We start from the raw sequence: 18,303 nt of genomic DNA on the forward strand, positions 1-18,303 counted from the left end.
GCTTTGGAGTATAACTTGAAGTCCAGGATCATGATGCCCCCTGCTTTCCCCTTGTTGCCCAGAATTCCTTTTGCTGTTCTGGGTCTCTTCTGGTTCCATGTGAATTTTAGGATTGCTTTCTCCACTTCTGTAAGAATTGCTGTTGCTATTTTGATAGGTATTACACTAAATCTATATAACAGTTTTGGAAATGTGTCCATTTTTATCATATTGGTTCTGTTTATCCAAGAATGGGGGTATCTTTCTATTTTCTGATGTCCTCTTCAATCTCCTTTTTCAGAGTACTATAGTTTTCTTTGTAGAGGTCTCTCACTTCTTTGGTTAGGTTAATTCTTATGTTTAATTTTTCTTGATGCTATTGTGAAAGGTATTATTTCCTTAATTTCCCTCTTGCTGAGTTTGTTATTGATGTACAGGAATGGTATTGATTTTTGAGTGTTGACTTTGTATCCTTCTATGCTACTGAATTTGGTTATTAGTTCTGGGAGTCTTTTGGTGGAGATTTTGGGGTCTTAGTAGAGAATCATGATATCTGCAAATAGGGATAATTTAACTTCTTCTTTTCCATCCATATTCCTTTTATTCCTTTTATTTCATTCTTTGTCTAATTGCTCTACTTAATGTTGAACTATATGGAAGAGAAGTGGTGATAGTGGACATCCTGTCTTGTTTCTGATAACGGAGGGAAAGCTTTCAGCTTTTCCCTGTTTAGTATGATGTTGGCCATGGGTTTGTCACAGATCGCTTTTATCAGGTGGAGATAAAGACCTATTCCTATTTTCTTCAGGATTTTTATTTTATTACATGTTTTGAAGCTTGTTTCTGCAACCTCTTCCCTCATCAGCCTCACCCTCATTTCTCACGCATACATAGACATGGGTGTACACACTAACATCCACACTTCCCTGGTTAGGTTTTCTTTGATTTTTACTTTTTAAAATAAACTTTTTTTGAAGAAGAGTTTTAGGTCCAGAGCAAAATTATATGAAAAGCACAGAGATTTCCCACATGTATTCTTTCACATACACAGCCTGCTCCACTGTCAGCATCCTGCAGCAGAGTATTTTGTTACAGTCTGTGAACCTATATTAACTCGTTGTCATCCCCCCAACTGCATTGTTCATGTTAGGGTTCACTCCTGGTGTTATTTATTTAATGGATTTGGACAAGTGTATCCATCATTATATTATTGTACAGATTTTGATTTTTGATCATTCAGTGTTTTTTGTCTCTTTCCTGGTTTTTGATTTTCATTTTAAATTTGGTTAGGTAAGATACAGAGATTTTACTCCTGAAGAAAATGCTGACGAGAATATTTTCTTCTGACATGGTTGGTGTACTGTGCTGCTTACTACTGCCCTGCCAGGGTAGGCCTAGAAATAGCCAAGGATAAACCAGTGCCATTGCACCAGCCGTGTCTTGAATCAGAGCTACTGGTGAATTCTTTCTTTTTTTTTTTTTTTTTGGTACCAGGGATCGAACTTGGGTCCTTGTGCTTGTGCAGCAGGCAGCGAAACCACTGAGCTAAATCCCCAGCCCATACTGGTGGATTCTTTAGCCTGTCTTGTGACTTACTCCGTGTGCTTAGTACTGCCACAACACACAGATCCCAGACTTGGGGCTCAGGCTGAGACCTGGGGTTGCAAATTAACAGGCCAGTTTCTAATTTCTAATCCATTTTCCAAAGTTTGTAAGTTTACTTTCTACAATGGCAGTGTTAAGCAAGGACATTTGAGAGTTAGCTTAGAAAAGTTTTGACTCTGCTGTTTTTTTTTTTTTTAATGTTGAAATGTAGCATGACTTGTCCATTTCTTCCATTAGTTATCTCTGGAGAAGCAAAATATGAATGTTTTCTTTCTAGGATGGTAGTATTTATTGCTGAAAGGGATCTTCCTGTTACTCATTGTGTAGATTTTACAAGAATAAGGTGAAATGTCCAGAAATATGAATCTTGGTTACTGTGTGATCATGTGTGTGATGGAAGGCATTTGTTTAAAAGTTAGTTCAGAGACTAAAATCACTCCTAGTGAAGATTACTGTGGAAAATTCCTTAAATTGGCCCTGAATGTTGAATGTATGGATTACAGTCCTGTTCGGTTAAATTCACTTTTAATTGTGGGGCAAAGGGAGAAATGGAGGAGGCATGGAGAGAGAAGGAATATGCTTTTGAATGTATGAAAGAGTTGCAGGTGATTGGAAAGCAGCTGTGTGTACATGGTCTTCTGCATTTGCAGTGTCTAGACTGCATCGTACACCAAGAAAAGACTGGCGAATTTTTGAAGTCAGTGATTTTACTGTTCATTATAAGTGCTTTTACTAAGTTAATCTGACTCTATTTCTCCCAACAAATTGTTTATTGTTTGTTTTCTTGCTGATTTGATTTTATTTTCTTCCCTGTAATTTGCTTTCTGAATGGTTTAGTGTGCCAGGAAACTCCCTGTGTAAGTTTATAGAGTAACCACAAGGTGGCACTGTTGAAGTTCTCTTGATGCGCAGAGTACTGTATAGTTCTAGGCAACCCCTTTCCTTCTCTTGAGGAGTGTGCAGCCTTGGAGAAGAGGCAGAACAGATGAACATGTGTTATGTATATAAATATGGTTAGTATAATTGCATACAATTCAGTTTTCATTACAGAGCATTTTAAGGCATTGTCCATATCTCTGTTAAAGTGGAATTTTGTGGTATTGAATATTATATGAAATGAATGGACTGTTGGCTAGGGTATGGAAATATTTTTGTTAAAATGCTATTTGTTTTAACAGGACTTGATCTGAACATATATACATATGTCAGTATATTTAATACATATGATTCTAATAGCTTGGGACAAGCTGGCCAAGTTGATTGTGTTAGTGTCTAGTAGACTTGGATTCAAACTGGCGTTAGTTCCTTAACACAGACCCTGCCTTAAGAGCATTATAGGAGAAACAGGTCTATGTTCATGTTTGTACTTAGATTTAATAATGTATAGAGCAACTTACCATTATACTAGTTCGTGTTTAATTTTTTCTGTAGATGTTCTTGAGTTTGAACTTTTACTCTACTAAAGTTGGCAGAACTTAAACTTCTTTTGATTGTGAAAACCATTAGTTCTATAAAAATTGTCTATAGTTTTGGCACTTCAAGGCTTACTATGAACATTGTACCTGTGAATATAGGAAAAATGGAAAATGTTTGTGGTCTCTGGCTCCTTTTGGTTCAGTGGAAAAAGTGATAATTATGATATGCTTTTCTAAAAATCATAGTAAATGTTTAGTCTGCAATGTCAATTTCTGCAGGCTGTTTGTGGTTTGTAAGAACTGTTGTTAAAGAGAAAACCTATACCATTTAAAGTAGAGGCAGGTTGTGCTTCAAAAAGGATGATATTTGTAGGTGATGCATTTGGTGAGGTGTCTAAGCAATTAAGAATTTTGAAGCACTTAGTGTCCTAGTGATTTTTTATTCACTGTCTTCTTCTTGAATAAGGCTGAAAAACCATTATGGGATGTAAATGTGATGCAGACTAGATCAAAAGTCTCTGAAGAGAGGAAAAGCCAGAGAACCTTAGCAGGCTATAGGCTGGATACAAGGCCAAAGACCCAGCAAAGCAGAGTGGAGGGAGCAAGTGTTCAATTTAGATAGCCCCGTGTTCGAGTCCAGGACCCTGCATTTGATAGCTATGTCACCTCACTTTTTGGAGCCTCAATTTCTTTATCTGTGTGGGAATAATAATATTTCATGGGAAACTGTCAGCATTAAGACAATATATATCTTATGCCTGGTATCTAGTGGGTGCCCCGAGGATGCAACTTTTAAAAAGTTTTAAAAAGCCCACACAGTCAGGAAGCACCTGCCTCTCCAGAGGTATTGAGATTTATTGCTAGGAAGTTTTAATTATTCAACCACTAATTTTGAGATTGATTCATTCTGACTTATAGGTGCATGTTCCACTTTGTTATTTCCTGGATATTTTTTTTCCCCATTAAGTTTATTGGTACATTTTAGGTATAAAATATAGTTACATTCATCATTAGGATCTTCTACCTTTACATGATGTATCTTGGTTCTTATTCCCTTTCCCCTGCCCTCCCTTCACCCCCTCCACCCTTCCCTATTTGCAAAGACTTTGTTTCCATTTTTTTTCCTGTTCTCATAATTTTTGTTTTCCCTTCTTTCCTTTCCCCTACCTCTCCCACTTCTCCTACTCCTTTAGGCCTTTTCTTCATATCACACAATATCAATTATACATTTTTAAAATTACAATATCAAGATCTAGAAGACATTACGACAGATTTTACAGAATTTAAAAGGATATAGAAAGCATATTACAAAAATATTTTTGAAATAAATTTGACAACTTCTAAGAAGTGCTTTGGAAGACAAATTAATGAAACTGACTCTGGAGGAAATATAAAATTTGAATAGCACTTATTAAAGTATATTCCTAGCTTGAAAACCTACCTATATGACAACAGCAGGCTCATGTAAAATTTAACTGATAAATTATATCAAACATTTAAAGCAGAAAAAAGGAACACTTCTCCCCTCATTTTAGGAAATCAACATTGTGCTAATCCTAAACTGGATAAAGATAATAGAAGAAAAAAGTATAAACATAGATAGAAATTTGTTTAACAAAACAAACTATTAGAAGTCAGATCTGGCAGTATGTAGAAAGTGGTTTTATTATAGGAATGGCAGTGTTGGTTCAGCATTGGAAGATCCACCCCCAGAACAGAGGAAAGGAAAAAGCCATATGATCCTGTCACTAGTTGGAGAAAAAGTATTGGACTAAATTCCACAGCTGTTCATGGTAAAAGCTATCAGGAGACTAGGAAGTAGAACAGAACCCACTCAACAGATCAAAGACATGTACTCCATACTTACAGCAAAAACACCTTATATGAATGGAGAAGATACAATGCTTTCTCCCTAAGGTGGGGAACAAGGGCAGATATGCTTAGTCTTCATTTGTCCATTAAACCTTGAAACATAGGCCCAAACCAAAATAGTCTGACAATAAAATGACACAGTTAGAATAGGATTGACACAGTAGAAGCAAAATCTTTATATGTAGATGAAATAATCATCTGCAGAGAAAATATTAAGAAATCTCCAGGAGCCCCTGGAACTTGTATTTGAATTTAGCAGGATTGGAAAACACAAGGTATATATAAAAATTCAGGTCTGTGTATACTTTCTATAAATGAAGAATTGGATATTGAAATTTAAAAGTTATGTTTCCTGGATATTTTATGAAAAAAGATGTTGGGCTTTGTGACCTTTGTGACTTTGTGGACTCTTCATTTCATGTCTGTCTGAATCCATAGGCTGGTATACTCCAAGTAAAAGTAGTTCATTGATAGACTGCTGCTGCACATAGTTGCATTGTTTTCTTTTTAAAAGTTTCTAACTTCAGATTTTATAACTAGATGTGTTCCTAGGGTTTGGAGGGAAGGGACAACAGAGTTGTGTGGGAAGGAAAGTTTCTTTGCAGCTGCTTTTGAAATGTGTTTCTAAAATAATGGAGGTTTCTATAATTGCATGATCTAAGCCATTGTTTAAAACTGGCCATAGTCAAGGGCATTGAACTGACAGCATACATTTTGAGTTTTGTTGTGATAAAGTGTATTTACATATTGAGCTTTGAAATGTGTGACTTTTCATTGTTTTCATTTATTATTGAAATTTTCCAAGATTTCCCTGTGGTGGCTCTAATTAACACCAGCAGCACCTCTTCAGCATTGTGTGTGCAGTATTATGGCCTCATTTTTGTGAGGCTGTAATGTATCCTCCTGTTGCGTTGGAAAGGGGGTGGTGGTGGGAGCTGGGTGAGTCTCAGCATGGTAGAATAATGAGAGCCAGACATGGGGACTCAGGAAAATGCTTAGTTTTAACACCTCAAAGCACTTTTCAGCCCAGGCAAATAGATCACCTTGTTCAGCAAATAGATCACCTTGTTTTTTGTCCTGAGTAGGCTTGTAACCAGAAAGTACCAAGGTCTGCATGGTTCCTGGGGGTGTCTACTCTGAGGTGTGCCCAGTTCTTCTCAAAACAATGAGATTTATACCAAGATGATAGAGAAAGTTTAGCTTTTTGTTGGAAGAAATGTGCAATATTTTCTCTACAGAAAATAACATAGAAGAATATTGCTTAGCCTCCTTGACCATTGATAATAGCCAAGGGGGTTTTAGGTGCGTGAGAAGAAAACTAACATTTATTGAGTACAAGCTATGTATGTAGCTCCTTAGCTACAACTTACCAGCTTTCCCAACAAGGCTGGGAAATTCCTTCTCTGTAAAATGAGATTATTAAAAATATCTACCTTGAAGGATTATTGTTCAGATTATATGAGACAATTCATTTCAAGCATTTAATATCATTTCTGTGTTATAGAAGACTGAAATTAGAAAAAAGGAAAATGGATATGCTTAAGGTCATTCAAATGGCAGTTGACAAAACCAGGATTCAAGCCAGATTATCTGATGTCACAGCCAGTGCATTTTACACAAGACTAAACCATGCTGCATGCTTGAATGGTGAAGTGAATGTAAAGTAGTAACCAAAGGAAACACATCTAACCTGTAGATATCACTGAGATGTTTAATTGGCCTGAAGGTATTTGAAACAAGAGGAAGTATGTGTTAGTAAAGGATTTATTTTTGCAAAAAGTTTAGTTGGGAGCACCTAGGGGACAGAGCAGAGAGATCCAAGAGGACTAGAAGAGATGTCATTGCTCTAAAAAAACAGTTCCTAACATGTCACAGTTAGCTGGTGGCACTTCCTAAAAGTGCAGATTCCTAGGCCTTGTCATCTAGGGATTGTAATTCAGAAGGTCTGGAGGATCTGTTTTTGTTGCTGTTGTTTTGAAGATCAGTAGCCCCACATGATTTCAGAAACAGTCACACAGGCTTTTCCTGTTTATGGTCCACACTGTGAGAATCCAGTCAAGTGGAAGGATTGGATGTTGCTTTCCCAGTTCACATACAGATGATAGGGTTGTTGCAGCCCCTGAGATGTGAAAAGTCAACTGTCTAATGCATTCTTGTCTTGCTGTTTGCTTCATCTCTCAGGGCAGCAGATTCAAGAGGGGACTGGTTAGGGGTGTGTTTATAACCAATTAGAAAGATCTGCTAGTGTTGTGGAAGTAATAACTTAAAAAGTGACTATGTTTTAACATCATGAATAGAAACTTCAAAAGGAAGTCAGTCACGTATCCAAGAATTAGAAAAACCCATAGAAGAGCTAAGTCTGTTAGCCTGTGTAGAGACTCTAAAAGAAAATATGATTAAACAGAGCTGAGATAGTCTGAAATTTGTAATCCTGTTACAATTATTTTGTCAACCAGAGGGAAGGAGAGGCATATGTGATAATCCATGGATTTTAATTAAACATAGGAGAAGAAAGGGACTCAAGATCATGGAAATTCACAGAAAGGTGGCCTGTGCCTTTGAGCATGGTATCATGCTCAAACCCCAAATAATGTAAAATTGGCCAAAATGTTTAAGTAATCCAAGAGAGTTAAAGACAAAATAGTCAATTATTTGAAGGAAAGTTACAAAGAATGAAGGGATAATATGCTTGGAATAGATACTATAGTGGAAGCAAACGGTGTACAGTATTTTGATTTAACTTAGCTCTCATTTGACTTTTTTCTTTCTTCACTAAGTATAATGACCTTAAAACAAGAAAATGTAGGAAAGTTATAGTCAAAAGATGTGAATATATTTAGAAATCCTGTAAATAAATTGGCCTAAATACATTGTTTTCTAGGAGAGTAAGTCCTATGGTTGTGATTTTCAGAATTATGGAACACTGGGAATTGAAAACCAATGTGCAGAGCTATTGAGCACAGGTGTACTCTGTACAGCTTGTACAACTGGAGAGGTATATTTGGGGGATATTAGCTGTTAAATATGATGTTATATTCTAACAGAATTTTCAATTTCAAAGGTTAATCAGTATCTGGAAAGATCATGTAGAGTTGTATAAACCTAGAAGAGTATATACAAGATATTGTATAAAATTTTTTATCTTTTGGAGATAGGGCTTAGTTAGGGGTACATTTTCTGTTTGTTTTGCTTATATGCATTTTATCAATTTTTCTGTAACGAACATGGATTTTATATGTTAAAAAGGAGTACAAAGCAACTGGTGCCGACATGGAAATGAAAAATTGTAAATGTAGTCAGCATCAGCAAGGGAACACAGAGGGTTACCATACCATATCCATATTTCATTTTTGGATAAGTTTAGCAGACTGGAAAGTAGTAGCATAGGTCAAAAGAAGAATGAATGATAGAAAGGTGGTAGTATCTTCATGGTACAGTTTCCCCAGATGTTCTCGAGGTCTGAATAGAGAGATGTGAACTGAACAGTAATATCCAGAAGGTTACTGAGCTTGGTGGCTGAATGTTGGTGTCATTAATGATTGCATCAGTGATAGCCTAGAGGGAAATAGCTAGTGTCATGGGTGCTGTCCTTGGTTCTGATCCATTTAACATGTTTGTCCACAACTTGGAATAAAGACTTTCTACATTGGCCCATCTGCAGATCTGGTACATGATGAAAATCAGAATTCTACCCGAGATTTAGCTCAGTGGTGCCGCCGCCTGCCTCGCAAGCACAAGGTCCTGAGTTCAATCCCTGGTATGAAAAAGAAAATCAGAATTCTAGAGGCTGAAATGAATAGGTCAGATAGAGCTTTGAAGGTAAATTATAGTAAGGATAAATATAAACTCCTGCATGAAGTTACCCCCTACCTTTCCAACTGGCCGCACACGTTCACAATTGGGGGGAATTGTTTTAATAGATGATTTTGAGGGAGAGGCTTTGGATTAACTCATTGCCAGCCTAGGAGTCTACTGTGGCTATTAGGTAAAGGCAGTTCAGTCTCCGACTGTATTAGCTATAATATAATAATGAGATTAAGAAAAGATAGTGGTCCCAGTGAAGTCTTTGTTATCATTAGATATTAGATGTAATCCAGAGTAGGAGAGTTTGTACATGAAAGATCTGGATACCACAATCAACAGTGTAACCACAGTTCGTCTGAGAGTTCAAAAAAATCTTTGTAAAGTTTTTGTTTGTTCCTTCAGTGCTGGGAATAAAACCCAGGGTCCCATATGCTTAACAAATACTGTGTTACTGAGCCATACCAGGCCTGTTTGTTTGTTTATATTTTGGGAAAGAGCCTGGCTTAAGTTGCCCACACTCACCTCAAACTTAAGATCCTCCAATGTCAGCTTCCTGAGTACTTCACTTGACAGGTGTGTGCTTGGTTGTAAAGGATTTGTTTACATCATTTCATTTTGATATTTTCAAAATAAAGCAGAGATTTTTGCCCCTATTTTATACAGAGGAGGAAAGCTTAACGATTTACATCTTGGTCTTTATCACTAAGCTTAAAATTACTCTGCCTCTTCTCTTTATTTTGAAAAAGAACAAACATTAACCTAGTAGAGTGCTTTATTGTCTTTAAAATCTTTTCATAAGTTTGTTTAATTTGCTTCTTACTGATTCTTCCTAATGTGAGAATGGGCAGTTGTTACTGGTGATTACCATTTTGTATGGTAGAAAATCAAGGCAAAGGGACATTTTGGTATTTGTTTTATGTTATAGAAATAGTAAGAACTAATAGGTAGTGAACCTGCAATATAAAATTGGGATTTTCTGACTATATGTTCTGTGTTTTCATCTCTAAACAGAACAGACTTGCAGAGGGGCTTCATTTTGTGTAGTTACATTGGTCACTCCTAGAACTACTGAAAGGGAGTTGATAGGTAGCACAGTGATGCCAGTAGTTATCTTTTTTCTATGTAAATGTCAGGCAGAGGCTCATCTTGAATGATTATCTGTGTGAGGACCCTTGAATTATGTGGGCTGTTGAACCCCATAATTTCCAGTGCTCCAAAACTGGTAAACATGTAGCCATTGCTTTTGAGGGTTCTTAGCATCAGTTCAGGAACATAAAGTGGATATGCACAAGAAGATAAAAAGATTGACAGAATTACATCTGAACACAACCAATTTTAACTTTGGCTTGCATTTAACTTTTCATAACATTTTTAAAGTTGGGTCACTTTGACCTTTTTGATTTTCTTAGCTCATAGGGAGACACAGAGGGCATGGACTGGTGGATATGGTCAGTAAATAAGGAGAATGTGCACAAATTTATTAGCAGGAAATCTTGAGTGCTACTCTTGCTTCACCACTGAGTAAAGCCTCTTCATACCTCATCTGTAAAATTGAGGGAGACATCCCATAGACATTTTGTAAGAATTATGTAAAAGAAAATGAAAATAAATCTTTTATTATAATATGACAAATACAGAACTTTCCAGGGTCAGCTTTTATGCAGAGAACAGTTACTATCAGTTGTTTTATAATAAAAAAATCAAAGGGCTGGGGATTTAGCTCAGTGGCACCACACCTGTCTAGCAAGCTCAAGGTCCCGAGTTTGATCCCCAGTACTGCAAAAAACAAACAAAACAAAACAAAATGAAGTGTATAAATCTGTACACAGTACATGTGCATTTGTATATCGGTAGGCCTTTTGATGTTGCTGAAGTATTTTAGCTGGTTCAGAATTTATTTTTCTTATCTTTAAGGAAATAATGGTTACACATTTCTACCTCCCTGTCCATTCCTTCATTCCCTTTTATGTTTTGTAGAGCAAGGTTTAGATCACATAGCAGAAAACATTCTTTCCTACCTGGATGCCAGATCTCTGTGTGCAGCAGAGCTGGTATGCAAAGAATGGCAGCGAGTGATCTCAGAAGGAATGCTTTGGAAGAAGCTGATTGAACGAATGGTACGCACTGATCCTCTGTGGAAAGGACTTTCAGAAAGAAGAGGGTGGTAAGTACTTGGGTTGCTTATTCCTTTGAAAAAAGTCTTTGACATAGAGTCAGCTTAATTATTCAGGAAAGCAATTATACTTGCAACTGTGTTTGCCTATTTTAAACAAGGTCAAGAGTTGGGGGGAAAAGTTAAAGCTGTTAGAAGTTCTTTTGAAACACGAAATTTCCTTTATATTTATTAACTGTTACAGAGTTTTGTTTAGTTTGAGTGGGTGATTTGGCTTTTCACAGCTATAAATTTATGCTTTTTCCTTAGGCAATAATACCATCATCAAAAGATATGTAAGACGAAAGAAAAATATGAGTCAAGTAATACTACTTTGTTTTTTTTTTTTGGTACTGGGAGATCGAACTCAGGACCTTCTACTTGTGAGACAGGCAGCGGCACCACTGAGCTAAATCCCGGCCCTTGCTTTGCTTTTTGTTATTACTTCTGGTTGAGGATATAGGAGGCACAATGACAGGATTTTTCAGAGAAAACCCATGTACTTAAATGCAGCTTTATAGCTCTATCCATGACAGTGGCCTGGTCCAGTTAGTGTAGAGAGAGAGAGCTATGAACTGAAGTACAGGGACGATGAGAGTGAAGGTTAGGACTCTGTTTCCTCCCTTCCCCTTCCCCTCCCCCCTTCCCCTCCCCCTTTCCTTCCCCTTCCCCTCCCTCTCTTCCTTCCTCCCTCCCCCCTTGTTCTTGCCTCTTCTCCCTCCCTCCTTCCCTCACTCTCTCCTTCCCTCACTCTCTTCTTCCCTCTATCCTTCCCTCCTTTTCCCTCTTCTTCCCCCTCCTTTTCCTTGATTGAGCCTGGAACCTTCACACTAAGCTTTATCCCCAGCCTCCCTTATTTTTATTTAAGACAAGGTCTTGCTGAGTCACTAAGTTGCCTAGGCTAATCTCAAACATAGGGTCCTCCTGCCTCAGCCTCCCAGAGCAGTGGGATTAATAGGCATGTGACACCATGCCTGGCTGGGCTGTATTTTCTTTCTGGGAGGAAGTTTGATGTGGACTAAGATTTTTCTTAGCACTTCTTTTTAAATAAACTCTTTAGAATGAAAGGCTACATTATTATGTGTTAGCACTCAGAAAACAAAAGGCCAGCCTCATGTCAGTTAGCTGTAAATTGAACTAAACATGTCTCTGACAAAATTTTGTTAGAAATTTTGCTTTTGAACTATTAAAACTCAATGGAAGTTAAAAAACATAAAAGATGTTTGTAAGCACCATGTTTAAATAAAATTTACCCTTTTATGTTCAAAAATGTAACATCTGTTTGTTTTTATTTGCCAGGGATCAGTACCTGTTTAAAAACAGACCCACAGATGGCCCTCCCAATTCATTTTATAGGTCGTTATACCCAAAGATTATTCAGGACATAGAGGTAACTTTATGATTTATCTGTTTTATGGGCTCTTTGTGCCTTGTTCTCAGTCTTTTATGTTGCCTTAAAGTGTTCTTTTGTTCTACAATCAGTATTTTTTTTAAGTTGAGTTTTTGGGGGTAAATGTCACAATACATAATCTGCAGCTATTCAGAGGAGGTCATGCCTTCTGCTAAACCTAATGTTTCTAAGACATGAAATCCTTTTGAAAGACTACCAGTTAATCACTAATCAAAAAATAGCTATTTATTCTAATTTGATAAATTTTCTAAAATTCAAAGCCTAATTGTTAAGGTAATCATAGTTTTAAATTTTTGGCGCCATCTCTTAAGAGGAAGGGACACTTGCAGTTTCCTCTAAATTACCCATAATTTTTAATAAAAATGGTCCAGAAATTATTCTAAATATTAGTTAAGTAGGTTTTATAGAACAAATTATGCTTCTGGGTCATTTTGGCTTTGAGTGTAACTTCCCCAGACCAGGGGGAAAAACTCTAAACTTGATGAGAAACATTAAGAGATGTGTGATATTGTTCATGTGTTCTAATTAGTGTGGTTGTATTATTGAACCCTTTTCCTCGAACCAGGAAAGACATACACAGGCATTTCTTATTAACTCTTTCACATGTGTTCCTGGCTGGTCTTGGTTACTTCACTATTTCCTCCTTGGCAGGAAAGTTCAGCCTTCACTGGGCAATGCTGCATTCCCATAAAGTTATACTCAGCTTCCCAAATGTGAAGTAATCACCTGCCCAGGTGATAGACATAAAAGTCATTGTGGCAAAATTCTTTAATAGAGAAACGTGTTTTTTTAGATCCTGTTTCCTCATCCCCCTTTTCAGTCAGATGTGAACTAATGAACCATTCCTCTTTAACCGGAATATCATGATTTAAAACACAAACCTTTTTTGTTTTTTTTGGTTTTTTTAGTATTCTGTTCTCTAAAATAGCTGAGACTATAACCTTTTCGGTAGGGTTAAATAATTGAAAATCATAAAGTTTAGGGATTAATGGATCCATTGGCAATTCAAAACTTAGAATAAATCATCCTTGCAGTTAGTAGATGAGTGTTAGTAGATGAGATTTAGTGTTAACTCTAATCTTAGATCGATGTATGTGTATGTCATGGGACAGGGGCTCTGTCTTACCTTTAGATAGCTGTGCTAAGAAATTGATTGTGTACAAGTCTTAGATATATATATTATTTTCTGTTCTTTTGGGTGGAGGCAACTATTTACAAAGTATCTCCAAGTTTCCTTGAATGATTTTATCAGGCTGTTTATTTGAAAGGGATAATGCTTAAATTCAGTCAATAATAAACAGGAACTCTGGAATAACTTTGATGAAGTTGAAGATTTGGTGGACATAGCTTATTTAATCATCATGACTACTGTTATAATGCACAGTAAGTGAACTCAGTATCACATATGATAGTATGTGACACCACATACCATAACTGTTTCCTTAGGCTAAAATCATATTTTGTAGGGCCAGGGATTTAGCTCAGTGGTTCCGCCGCCTGCCTCGCAAGCGCAAGGTCCCGAGTTTGATCCCCAGTACCAAAAAAAAAAAAATTTTGTAGTGGAGGAGGCAGATGTGAGGGGAAGCAGAGCCATGGGGGGAAAACCCTATTTGATACAAAACTTCTCCATCATGGTGGTCTTCCTAGTGGTTCTTAAAGTGTGGTTTAGGAAAACCCACTGGTAGGCCACAAGCGTCTCCTCCAGATTTTTGTGGGCTAAATTTCTTAGTATAAGAAATGATGTTTATACTTTAGTATATTCGTTAATAGTAATAGTGACAAAAATAATGTACCACTAATAGAGTATTTACTTGTGCCATATACTTTGTTTAGCATTTTATAATACATTTTCTCAATGAACATTCTGGCTGAAACCTGAAAAGTAGGTCAAGTCCTTATTTAAAATTGAAACATAGACTCAAAAAGGTTGAATGACTTGCTCTGGAAAACACAGCTAGTGAGGAATGGAATCTGGTATCAGACCTGATACTCTTGCATGTAAGTTTCTTATAGATCACTGGTACCACCCCAGAAGAGTTCTTTCCCTCTGCTGTGGGAGTATGCTTTATTCTGTCCAGGGCACACGTACATGTAACAAATTCTTTCAGTGATCCATGGATCAAATAAATGAGAAATTGTCATGAACTTGGCTCTGACCATATGGCTGGTATGAAACTCTCACATGCAGGATATAATAATAACAGGCACCCTATTTTGAGCCCTTGTGGTATACCAGGAACTATGTTAGGTGATTTGCATAGATTATTGCATTTAAGTTTTATAGCAATGTACATATTATTATCCTTATTGATATAAAAGGAAACAGATTAAAGGTTTAGAACTTGCTGCATAATTGAATGGATGAGATGAGATTTTAACCTAGGTCTGTGTAGCTCTAAGCTTACACTTGGGTATTATTTTCAAAGTGGAAAATTCAAGAAGTGAGGAAGAAAAAGGCATGTTGTTTTATGTCTACAAAATTTCAGCTTGGTCTTCTCATCTTCCTCCAAGTGTAAGAATACTCAGTGACCTTGACAGTTGAAAAAGGGCTGTGAGTTAAGATAAGATTAGTTGGCCTTGTTTTAGTCCAGTTACAGGAAAGGTGCTGCTCTAAAGCGTTTTAAGTACATTGTCAAAAGATAAATTGACCCCCGGAATGTCAAGTGGATGTTTATGCCCACCACCCCTCCCCAGTTGCCCATTTACAGCTTTAGAGGTGAGCACTGTTATAACAGACCGATGTCCTGAATTGGATTTTTCTCTTGCCATTTCAGTGTAGTGACAAACTCTTTCATCTAATACACCACTTTTCCTCCCTTTACTCACTGGAATAAGGGCTTTAAAGCATTCTCCTTGGAACAGACTACTGGGAAAATGATGGTGTATTGTATCACACCTTTTAATAAACCACGTTATATTCAGGGAAAGTAGGGAGCTTTTTTGTGGTTTGAAAACTTGATATTAACATTGTCCTGACTAGAAAATGCTGAAACTTGCCCACCCACCCAGTTGTGTTTAGGCTTCTAAAAATAATGTTATTCCTCCATACTCAGACATCTGTTTTCACTCTATTGCCAATTTAAATGCTGCTGTATACTCTGTGTATCATGGCTACTTTCCCAGTATTTTGAAAATTTGCACAGGGTAAGGGGATTTTACAAGTTCTCAAAAACATGAAATATTCCTCAACAGTAGCTATACCACGTGATGGCTGAGTGAAATGGCAGGTACCCACATAATTAAAGAGGTGCACCTGTGTGTGCAAGTGTTCCTGCTGCTGACATTAATGTAATAGTTGCATTTCACTTGAAGGCTGAGCACCTTCCTGGGAACACTTCAGGTTGCTCAGGTGGTCAACATTACATATCCACCTAGATAACAATTCTTGGCAATTTAATGAGGCCGTTGGTGGTGGTGGTTGTTTTTAGGGGGGTTGGGTTTTGTTTTAGTTGTTTGTTTGGGCCCACTGTTTTTGTCAGTATTCTTAGTAGACACTATGATGAGACCTTCACCTAGGTAACCTTACTTGATCTTTACAGTGCTTTGAGGATGTAGATGTTACTATTCCTATTTTTACAGAGGAGGAAACTGCTGTCAGACGGTCTGAGTTACTTGTAAAGACTGCTACTTGACCTGGGCATTTTCTGCCACAGTGGGCTGCCTGCCAGGCCTAAAGATCTGTTTTTTCTAAAAAAGACCCGGCCGAGAAGCATCCAAGAAGGGTTGAGGTTGTCACACATGGTGGCAGTGTTTTGGGCAGGCATGGTCAGTAGGAAGTGCTGCCTTCTTGTGTGGGTGGCCTTGGGAATGCCCGGGTGGCTGGACAGCTAGTCAGGACTCCCCGATCTGGTTCCAACAACCTACTTCTCTTAGGATTCAGGAATCTAATGATTATTTTTTTAAGTTTTTAATTTAAAATTTTTAAAATTGTAGTCCTGGAAAGTCAATCCAGGTCATTATGCCTGCTAAGCAAGTGCTCTACCTCTAATGATTTTTAAACATAGCCCTAACAGGGGATTTCCTCACCAGATCCAATAAGAATTATTTGCAAACTTTTTTTTAATTCAGAGGTATATTTTAGAAAATTAGGCTTTTTATAAGCATTGAAAAGCTAATTCATTTCTTGACTTCCATTCAACTTAGAATCAAAGTGTGATATCTAGTAGACCTTTTACAAAGTCCTATCCTCATAGCTCTTGTTTGAGGGTTGGAAGTAGATGGCATGATCCAGCCTTTGCTGTCAGGAGATATTCTCTGTGTTGACATCTATGTGATATCTGTGAGATATCTGTGTGATATCTCAGAGACTGATGTATTACAAGCTGAAAGTGTGGCCTTATCCCAGCTCCAATCTTTAGTCCTCTCTTAATGTCTTTGGGGCTTTAGGTTCAGTAAAAGATCGTGACCAACTGTAGAAAATAGAAATGGGAGGACGTAGGAAATTTCTCTTATTCTTCTTTTTAAATGAAAAAAGGTTTTTTTCAAACTCACATATGAGAATTGATATGCTTTTTCTACTCATTGAAGGAGTATATATTAAGAAAACTGCTTACTAATTCAATAGCATTTTAAAGTAGTGTATGTTTTAAACCAAAGGGAAGTTATATGAACTTAAAAACAACACCTAATATATGTAAAACAGGTTATATATTCATCTTTGTAATACTTTGGGTTCATATAGAGTCATACAATTCTCTATCAACTTTGGTAGCTTATAAAAGGTGTCGCCTGAACGTGGATAACTACTGTCAAGAGTCACAGCCAGGAAACAGTCTTGTTACCAGTGCATCTTGCCTCCTAAGTCAGCATTTTCCTGCAATGCTTAACCTGCCGACGTGGCAGGCTTACTATCTAAAGTATATTATTTCTCTAAATAATAATAAATAGTATCAGTAAGTTTTGCAGAGTACAGAAGCATACTGCCTTCAAAATGAGTAAATATGATTTGTTAGATGTCAACAGAGCTAGTAATTAGGTGCTTATTGTGAGTAAAGATGAGCTTTTAGCTACTCAGAGATAAGCTTTCAAACTATATCCTAAACTGAGTGTAACCAGTTATTGTAGTCCCTTATTATCCCCTAATTTCAAAAACTAGAAATTCAGAATGATTGTGTTTAGGGGAGACATTGTATCTTTGAGTTCTGAAGAATCCCTCATATCCACTACCCAAGGGTAGGTCTTCTGGTGCTCTGGATATAACTCACATCCTCATTAAACTTGGCCCGATGGTCTCAGGCTAGATTCTCTTGATCTCCCTCAAGTCTTGCAGCATTTAGAGATTTTATCACTCATTTGGCACTGATATTTTATCTGAATTGTTCCAGATCTTATGTTCTGTGCTCACTGCCTCAAGAGGTGGGACCATAGCAAAAGCGTGGACTGAGTTAGAAAAAACTGGGTGTGATTTCCAGCCATTCCAATTATTAGTTTTGTGTTCTCAGGCAAGTTAGACTCTGTCCTTGTTTATTCAAGGAAAATAATGAAAATTTCCTTCCAAATATATTGTGTTGATCTTCTATCCAAATAAATTTAGTTTGAAGTCCAGATGCTCCTTGATTTATGATGGAGTTGCATTGTTTTTTGAAAATATCCTGTTGAAAATGCATTGAATTCACCAAACCTTACCAACAACTTAGCAACACAGTGCACTGCAGAGTTTCAGTTGTTTCTCTTTGTGATCGAGTGGCTGACTGGGAGCTGTGGCTCACTGCTGCTGCCCAGTATTGCAGATGGTGAGCCAGGGAAAGAAAGCACATCTTCTGCTGAACGTGTATTGCTTTTGCACTAGAAAGCTAAAAAATTCTAAGTTGAACCATTTTAAGTCAGGGACAGTCTGGGGCTCCAGTTCTAGATACTGTGCCTAGTTACCAGAGAAATGCCTCCTTTGATGTAGGATGTTTTCTGTTTTGTTTGTTTGTTTTTTTAAATCCCTAATATCTATAATAGAACCTGGAATATACTAACATTTCAGTAAATGTTGCATGAATGAGGAAAATGGGAATCCAGGGCTGAAATGTATCATTCTAATGGGAGATTAAAAATGATAACACATTTTTTTATGTAGC

At 37.1% G+C, this 18,303-nt stretch overlaps 1 protein-coding gene across 12 annotated transcripts in view; it reads left to right on the forward strand.

The window, feature by feature from the left end:
* The window catches only part of Fbxw11 (F-box and WD repeat domain containing 11), a 135,908-nt gene that overhangs the window by 89,033 nt on the left and 28,572 nt on the right, over positions 1-18,303 (forward strand). For all 12 annotated transcript variants that reach the window (XM_087194840.1, XM_087194843.1, XM_087194847.1 and 9 more), the window contains 2 exons: positions 10,653-10,839; positions 12,127-12,217. In XM_087194840.1, the coding sequence (XP_087050966.1) occupies positions 10,653-10,839; positions 12,127-12,217 (278 nt within the window). The remainder of the gene's footprint in view (positions 1-10,652; positions 10,840-12,126; positions 12,218-18,303) is intronic.

This window comes from Heterocephalus glaber, unplaced genomic scaffold (genome assembly GCF_053883595.1).
Source record: "Heterocephalus glaber isolate CG9 unplaced genomic scaffold, H.glaber_assembly_v1.0 deba00001606, whole genome shotgun sequence".
Lineage (NCBI taxonomy): Eukaryota > Metazoa > Chordata > Mammalia > Rodentia > Bathyergidae > Heterocephalus > Heterocephalus glaber.